An 8,885-nucleotide genomic window follows, 5' to 3' on the forward strand; every position below is an offset into this window, starting at 1 on the left:
GCGTGAGGCTCAGCTGCCCGCCTTCCTGCAGCACACCGTCTCTCGGGGCAGGAGAGCGGCCACCCAGCTGGCATCCCCAGGGCCGCTCTGACAAGATGCCCCCCCGCCCCCCCCGCTGCTTGCCAGGCAGGCCTCTCTCTCTCGGGGGTGGGGTGGGGGGGGCTTCTGCAGCAGCAGCAGCAGTGTGCACGCGTCACGTGCTGCGGAAGGTCCCCGGCTCAGCAGTGCCCGGGATCAGGGGCTGGGGAAGGCGCCCTCCGCCTGAGAGCTGCCGCTGCCGCCACCCATCCTCAGCACCCAGTCCTGGGCAATACGGACCAGGGCCCAGACTCTGCGGCCAGCAGCTCCTCTGCCGCCGCCTCTCGGGAAGGAGGAGGCTTTGCTGCTGCTCGGTCTGCACCAGCCTGCCCAGCGGTGGCGTCCTGGCTCTTGAGAGGGACGGCTCCAGGCCTCCCCAAGCAGGGCCAGCGAAGGAGCCCTTTCCCCTCAGCCAGGCGTGAGATGGCTCCAAACCCGTCTGACGCTGGCCGGCCACGAAGGCCTGCGAGGCTGCTCCTCCGAGAGGCCAGAGGAGCCCCCCCGGCTCCTCCCCCCCCTGCCTCCTAGCCATTCAAAAAGGGTCAGCCCCCAGGCAGGGCAAGCAGTTGGCCTTGGCCTCAGTGGGGAAAGCCTCGAAGGCCAGGGCTAGAGGTGAGGCCGGAGAGACTCCTCTGCCCCCCCACCCCTCCCTTGCCAAAGCCCCTGTGGACAAGGGCCCCCTCCAGCCCCTCGGTCGGCGGGCTGCGGCTGTACCAAGCAGAGGTGGACATCCACCGCCACTCCAGAACCCGGGGGGGAGGGGCTTTGGCAGCTTCACCCCCCACCCAGACCCCAGTGCCCTGCTAGGACCTTTCTTCATGACCTCTCCGGTTGTGCTCCCGGGATCTTCTGGATCTGCCCCGGTTCTCTTGCCCCTGGGGCTGGGGCTTTGGGTCCCAACCCACCATCGCGGCCACGCCAGCCAGCTGGGCCACTGGCAGGGGTGTGTGTGTGTGTGTTGAATGAAGCACTCGGCCAGACGGCATGTCAGTGGACGCAGCAGCAGCCGGAGGGCAGGCGGGAGGGCTGCTGTGTCAGCCGGCTCCTCTTCTGCCCTGCCAGCCTCCGGAAGCGAACCCGGCAGGTCTCAAGGGCCTTTCCCTAGGAGGCAGCTCCAAAGGCCTGCAGGGGTCGGTGTCCCTGGAGCAATGGGGGGGCCCTGCTTGCAGTGGGCCCCAGGGGCCAGCCAGGCCTTGAGCAGCTGGGGATGCTGACAGACCTTCCAGCTTCTGCTCAGCTGCTCACGGTCCAGGAGCCAGCCCTGATCTCGACGTGGCGGGGGCTACTGGGAGCAGCCCCCTTGGCTGGCCTTGTTTCGGACAGCTGCTGGTTTCAAGAAAGAGATGGCAGCAGAGGCCAACTGAAGGAGGCTACAGAACAGGCCAACCAATGTGTCTGGGGTGAGGGAGGAACGGTCTCTCGGCTCTGAGCTACCGTCGAGGTCTCGGGGGCATCATAAGAACAGCCTTGCTGCTGGATCAGGCCCAAGGAAGCCCGTCTAGTCCAGCATCCTGCTTCACACAGTGGCCCACCAGATGCCCCTGGGGAGCAGCCCACAGGCAAGAGGGTGAGAACATGCCCTCTCTCTTGCTGTTGCTCTCCTGCAACTGGGATTGAGAGGCATCTTGCCTCTGAGGCTGGGGGCGGCCAGTAGCCACCAGGCTAGTAGCCATTGATAGACCTGTCTGTCATCCATGAATCTGTCCAAGCCATCCAAGCTAGTGGCCATCACTACACCCTGTGGAAGAGAATTCCATAGATTAGTTGTGCGATGTGTGAAAAAGTTCTTCCTTTTGTTGGACCTAAATTTCCCAGCCTTCATTCTTCTTGAGCTCTTCAGAGGTTGTTCTTCCTCCCACGGAGGAAGCTGGGCTGGGCTGGGCTGTGTGAGTCTTGGGTCTCCCTGTCCTGTCTCTCAGCTTCAGAGGAATCTGGTTGGAGGTACGGAGAGGCTCCCTTGTGCCTAGCTCTGGCCCAGAGTCTTGCCTGAGTGAGTCTCGCTCCCCAGAGACTCCTTTCAGCCGCCAGTTGCAGCCAGAGCGGCTTTGTGGAGGGAGTGTTGAGAATGCCACCGACCGCCCTGCGCTTTCATTTCTTCCCCAGATCCGCACTTCCTGTCTGGTCTTTCCAGCTGAAGAAGGGATGGTAGACATTGGCAACGGCCTGGAGATGCTGGCTGTGCAGCCGGGCTGCTAAGCTGAGCACCTGCCAGCAGATGAGGCCAGGCCTGGTGCTGGGCAGGAGACCCTCCATCCTGGTGGGGACCGGAGGCTGCTCGGAGCTAAGCTGAGGCTTTGTGGAGCCGAGGGAGAGCCTTTGTTTTGGCCCCCAAGCCCGGTGAACTGGAGCGTGGAAGTCGAGGAGGAGGAGGAGGAACGGCTTCCTCGGCACCTTCTGTTGCTTTTGTGGCCATGGTCTCAGTTCCTGGGGCCATCGAGCTTCTTTGGGTGCTTGTGCACGGTCCTGGTGCTGCATTCAGATGGTTTGTTCCCTTCCCAAGTGTTTCTCCAGTGTTTCCTTCCTTGTGAGATGAATAGCGGAGCTCCTTTGACTGGGAATACTAATGCCGGCCTTTCCCTGAGGGGAGAGAGCCCCCATGACTGACGCAGGGCTGTCCGTGGCCCAGATGGGGCAGAGAGCACTTCCCCGGCACCCAGCCTCATGGGCTGGTGGGCTGCCCAGCACTCCGGGGCTGCTGTGCAGAGTCCAGTCTCTGTCCTGCATTTGTGGCCGTCCGCAGCTTCTGGCACATGCCCAGCTGGGTTGCAGCAGATACGCATTACGTGGGTTTCGAAAGGGGAAACCCCACATTTGCAGCAAGAGGTGCGTGTCTGGCGACAGTAGCGGCTTTCGGGTAGGAAGCGGGAGTCCAGGATGCCCGGCTCAGCCTTCCAGCTGGGGCAGGACTACAGCTCCCATCAGCGCCAGCCATGGTGGCCAGCAGTCAGGAGTGATGGGAGCTGTAGTCCAGCAGCAGCCCAGCCCTGGATCCTCCAAAAGCAGCCCCTCGCCACTGAGCCCGCTTGGAGACCATCAGCCCCGCATCCAGGGGGGAGGAAAAGGACGTACTTTTTCAAAGCTTCCTTTGAAAATAATTTCTTTCTTTTTTTAAAAAAAAAGGTTCTGTAAGTTTCTCTCTTTTAAAGAAAGAAATATTCTGATTAAAACCATGTCTAAATCTAAGTATGTTTAACCTACAGATAATCTGGACTCGAGGTCTCTAATAATCATCTGCGCTCAGGGCTGCTTTTCTATGTAAACGAAGAGTTCTGGGGGGATCTCTCTCTCTCTCTCTCTCTCTCTCTCTGGTCAAGCTGTAGAAATAGGCCACAGGAGGTCAGCTCCTGCAGCCTTGTGATGGCTTGACCCTGGGGTTCAGGGACAATCAAGGCATTGCAGTCCCGGGATCCAACCCTGCCATCTCCCAGAGATGCAACTGCCTTCTGTATCTCTAAGGAGAACCATCCGCTGCACCCACAGGGGTGATCTTGCTTCCTTCTGTCATTTGCTCTTTCACCACCTGAACTTGGCCATTTGCTCGGTCCTGCTCGGCTTGGTCGCTTGCTAGCAGCCATTGTTTCTGGAAAGTTCCAGGCCCTCTAGAGGCCACAAACAAAGTCACCGGGGCAAAGGCAGTCCAAGAAGGAAACCACCCATCCCGCCAGCTTGGGGTAATGAAACACAAGTGCAATGAATAGTCCGAGGAATGCCAAATCCTCAGCTGAAGAAGCGGAGGGAGGGCCCTTCAGCCAGCCGGCCCACGATTATGAACATACAGAGGCACATGACCTCCCATCGCAGGCTTGTGCAAAGACTGCGCTTCGAAACACTGAAGCCGAATCAGCCCAGAGCCGCTGGCCCGGCGTGGAGAGAAGGGGTGAGTCAGCGGGCCCTCAGCGGGCCCAATGATGAGGCCAGCAGGAATGGGGCCACCCTATGCATCTGGGCCAATAGCAGCCACCTGCTAAGAGAGAGAGGCAACCAGGCGGCCCCAGCCTCCCCTCTCCCCAGGCACACCTCTGAGGCCAGCCTAGAGAGCTGGAAGCACAGGACCACGGCAGCCCCACAGTCAGTGAAAGCAGCTCATTAGTACAGCTATGAAGAAATGTCCCCTTCTCAGTAAATTGATGGCAAGCATACTTCAGGGTAAAATGGTTAAACATATAGGGGAGAACCAGCATGGCTTCTGCAAGGGCAAGGCTTGCCTCACCAGCCTTTCGGAGCTCATTGTCAACAGGCCTGTGGATAAAAGGTGATCTGGATGATATGGTACACTTGGACTTCCAGAAAGCTTTTGACCGAGTTCCCCACCAAAGGCTCTTGAGTAAACTGAGCAGTCATGGGATAAGAGGACAGGTCCATGTGTGGATCGGTAACTGGTTGAAGGACAGGAAACAGAGGGGAGGGATAAATGGACAGTTTTCACAATGAAGGAAAGAAAGAAGTGGGATTGCCCAGGGATCGGTACTGGGACCGGTGCTCTTTAACTTGTTCATAAATGATCTAGAAGTTGGGATAAGCAGCCAAGTGGCCAAATTTGCAGATGACAACAAGCTGTTTAGGGTCGTGAAATCCAAAACAGATTGTGAGGAGCTCCAAAAGGATCTCTCCAAACTGGGTGAGTGGATGTGAAATGGTAAATGTGGTTCAATGTAAGCAGGTGCAAAGTGATGCATATTGGGGCAAAAAACCCCAATTTCACATATACACTGATGGGATCTGAGTTGTCAGTGACTGACCAGGAGAGGGATCTTGGGGTTGTGGTGGACAGCTCGTAGAAAGTGTCGACTCAGTGCACGGCAATCGTGAAAAGGGCCAATTCCATGCTAGGGATCATTGGGAAGGAGCTTGAAAATAAAAATGCTAATATCATCATACCCTTGTACAAATCTATGGTGCGGCCATACCTGGAATACTGCGTACAATTCTGGCCACCGTATCTTAAGGAGGACATTGTAGAGCTAGAAAAGGTGCAGAAGAGAACAAATAAGATGACCAGGGACTGGAGCACCTTCCTTATGAGGCAAGGCTACAGCATCTGAGGCTCTTTAATTTGGAAAAAAGACAACTGCGGGGAGACATGATCGAGGTCTATAAAATCATGCATTGTGTGGAGACAGTGGACAGAGAGACATTTCTCTCTCTATCTCACTACACTAGAACCAGGGGTCACCCATGAAACTGAAGGCCAGGAAATTTAGGACTGACAAAAAGAAGTCCTTTCCCACAAAGCGCCTATTAACCTATGGAATTCTCTGCCACAATATGTGTTGATAACCAACAGCCTGGATGGCTTTAAAAGGGACTTAGACAAATTCATGGAGGACAGGTCTATCAGTGGCTACAGGTCTGGTGGCTATAGGCCACCTGCTCCAGCCACAGAGGCAAGATGCCTCTAAATACCAGTTGCAGGGGAGCAACAGCAAGAAAGAGGGCATGCCCTCAGCTCTTGCCTGTGGGCTTCTCAGCAGCATCTGGTGGGCCACTGTGTGAAATGGGATGCTGGACTAGATGGGCTTCCTTGGGCCTGATCCAGCAGGGCTGTTCCTTTGTTGTTATGTTCCAGAGCAGCTCCATCCCCGCAGGGGAATATCTTACCGTGTTCACATGTAGTCACCCATTCAGCTGTGAACCAGGATGTGCCCTGCTTAGCAAAGGGGGCAGCTCATGCTTGCTACCACGAGACCAGCCGACATGACTATGGGTGGAGTGGTGTGACCTTGGTAGCGGGAATGCATCTCCTTCCTCACCCTCAAAGCAGCTGCAAACAGGCCCCGAGACAGTGAGGGGAAAGTGGGGGCAATTCCAGACATCTGCCGCCACCACCCCCCACCAGGGCAATTTTTGCAGTATAAACCTGAACCCCACAATAATGATTCAGCACAGCACGGACCCTATGGAGCCCTCTTCCTTTGGCTGAGAGCCATAAAGAGCCATATTCTGTCATAAGAACCCCAGAGCCTGTTGTGTCAAAATGCTCGACTTCAGAAGTCAGGCGTTTTATTCCTTCGTAAGAGGTCTACTTTACCTTGCACCTGAAAATGGCTTCAAGGCTGCTGACACAACCAATGCAAGCAAAGAACAATACATGCTTTTCTGAGCAAACACAATAAACCCCAAAGCCAGCCGCTGAAAAGGTCAAGGAAACCAGCCCTGACTGGGGAGAAAACCCGACACGCCCTGAAAAGCCTGAGAGCAGAGGCCGGGCCTGGTCGGCAGGGGCGCCCTCCCTGGCCCTGTCAGGGGAAGACGGGCTGGAATTGGGGGCCGCCATAGAAAGGGCCTGGCAGGCGCACCCAGGGGAGGGGATTGACCGCTGGCCTGGGGAGGCTTGAGAGGCAGAAGCTGGCTCTTGTGTGGCCTGAGCCCAGGAAGACCCCGCCCACTCCCTGCCCATCCCCTGATGTAGAGAAACCGCCTTTAACTGAGGTCTGGGCAAAGCTCCTTCCTCGTTCCTGTCAAGGTTTTGCTTTGAGTGACAATGGAGGAGGGCATTCCGCGCTTTTGTTGGTGGGGGGCATGAGTTGAACTTGGAGGCGGGGTGGGGGGCTTTCCTAAGGCAGCGGCCAGGTGGTGGCCGGGTGTTCCTTATGCTTATGCAGCGCCCTGCAGAGGTGAGAGCCGCTCATTGAAAGAGGGTCAACACACCACTGTGACCTGGCCACTGCCTTAGGGAAGCCCCCTACCCCCTTTGGACTTGGCACACTTTGGTGGGCCTCCATGAAACCAGCAGTGGTCTCTTGCTGCTTTGAACAAAAGGATCCCACGTTCCAGAGAATTGCTGCAAGTGCAAAACGCCAAACCCAGCCCTCCCTCTGTGTCTTTGATCGGGGGCTGTGTGGATTCCATTTCCCAAGGTGGTTCAATAAGGCAGAACCAGAAGGGGGGACACTCTTGCTAATATGCAGCAGCCCACCCAAACCACAGCCCCTACGGGTGTTCAGTGGGGCTACCAATGGGCACACATGCTTGCACGCTCTGCATCGGGGCAGCAAGCATTTTGCCTGCACCCAAATGGGCTTCATGGCAACCTCACAATAGCCAGCTCTGACTGGCTGTGTGGTGTCATCAGCACGCTCCCGTGTGTGTGTGTGTGTGTGTGTGTGTGTGTGTGTGTGTGTGTGTGTGTGTGTGTGCGCATTTGGCTGAAATCAGGCTTCCTGTAACAGGAGGCTGCTGCTTGTTTGGGGTTTTTGGCTTGGGGATGCTACTGATTGGAGAAGAAGCGGCCCAAACCACAAGGTCTCAGGGCGAGGTGGGCTCCCAAAAGGTTCTCCCTTCACTCTCCCCCAAAAGCAGGTGTCAAGGTTGGGTGCAGCCTCCTTAGCTCTGGCCGACCTTCTGCGCAGCCTGACGCCAGCCTCCGGGACGCGTCAGGGCTGCTGCGCAAGGTGGACGGCGGCCCCAGCGGTGTTGCGCCGCAGGGCAGTGGCACAGTGACCTCCAGCCGTGTCCACACCACTGGGCAGCGCTGCTTCTCTGAGAGACGGAGGGCTTCAGCTCTATCGGCCCTGGGCACAGGCTTCCTCAGAGCCTTGACCTCTTTATTAGGACTCTCCGGAGAAGCAAATTGGACTTTTCTTTGCAGAGTTTTGACGGGGGAGACTGTCCGGGTTGTCACCCAACTACCCAGGTAGCACTTCTTGTGCTCTGTGGTCTAACACACAGCCTTCGGTCTTGGCGGTGTGTGACCCGGCACTTCCCGGACGGCCAGTGTGTTTGGCACGCGTGTGTGTCGTGAGCTCTGCATGCAGCAAGTGGTTGTGTCATGAGGCACCTCTGGTGGCTTCTCTGAGAGTATTGGCCGACAGCTCAGCCTGTCAGCTTCTTCCTTTCCAACTCACTAAGTCCTGGAGTTTTGGAAGTCCACGGTCCCCTTTCCTGCATGAATACTGGCCGCTAGAAAGACCTGGGGCGGTTCTCCTCCTCCAGAAGGTTGGGTGATTGGCTGGAGTCAAATGTTTGATCTCCTTATAGTTCTCTCTGTTTCTGTTTCTACCACACAGAAGCTGGCAGTAGCCTGAAGAGTCTTTGCCCTCCTCTGCCTCCCGAAAACATGGGCCCTAGTCTTTGCACGCGACCAAAATCCATTCGGTTCCAACTCACGGAAGAGAGCTAGGGCCTCCAGCAGGAACGCCACACCAGGTCCCTCAGGGCTGCACCGAGAACCCACAGAGACTGGAGACGCTGGAGGAGTGACCCTCCCTCCCTCCCTCCCTCCCGTGACGGGATCCCCCTGCCCTCCTCCGCCCTCCACCCAAATCCTGCCCAGTCCTTGCAGTCTCTTTCTGGCCTGGGAGACACACTGGCCCTCGTTTTGTATCACGGACCAGTCCAGGGAGAGGGCCTGGGGCCAGGGGCCGGCCTCTGCTCATGTCTCTAGTTGCCGGTGGTTGAGTTCGCGGACTGTCCAAGGCTCCATTCTTCCACCTGCCCCCTCCCAAATAAATGTTTTAATATGAGAATGTGCACACGGACTCGTTTCTGAAAAGCCCAAACATCAGGCTGGAGCAGGCAGGAGGCCATGGAGGCACAGCCCTAGGTGGGCACCTTCGAGGCGACCGCGGGGAGCAGGAGTCTGCCAGGGCACTGGGCTGCAGGTTGCTTTCCGCTGCTGAGCCCAGAGCTGGGCAGAACCCTTTGGAGCGCACCTCCTCCTTTTAGGGACAACCATTTCACAGAGCAGAGTGCTTAGTTGGAAGAGCAGAGTGTCCCTTTCTGGGAAGGCCGGATGGCCAAACCCTGCTCTTCAACAGGGGGAAAGTAGAGTTAGAGTCATGGGACCCTTCAGAGCAGGCATGGATGTG

General features: G+C 57.1%; 1 protein-coding gene across 1 annotated transcript in view; it reads left to right on the forward strand.

Annotated features, from left to right (window-relative positions):
- The window catches only part of LRFN5 (leucine rich repeat and fibronectin type III domain containing 5), a 94,412-nt gene extending 85,869 nt beyond the window's left edge, over nt 1-8,543 (forward strand). Inside the window, exon 4 of the mRNA XM_053284212.1 lies at nt 8,085-8,543. Within this exon, the coding sequence (XP_053140187.1) occupies nt 8,085-8,197 (113 nt within the window). The 3' untranslated portion in view covers nt 8,198-8,543. The remainder of the gene's footprint in view (nt 1-8,084) is intronic.
- The last annotated feature ends 342 nt before the right edge of the window (nt 8,544-8,885 follow it).

This window comes from Hemicordylus capensis, chromosome 1 (assembly GCF_027244095.1).
Source record: "Hemicordylus capensis ecotype Gifberg chromosome 1, rHemCap1.1.pri, whole genome shotgun sequence".
In the NCBI taxonomy this organism is placed as follows: domain Eukaryota; kingdom Metazoa; phylum Chordata; class Lepidosauria; order Squamata; family Cordylidae; genus Hemicordylus; species Hemicordylus capensis.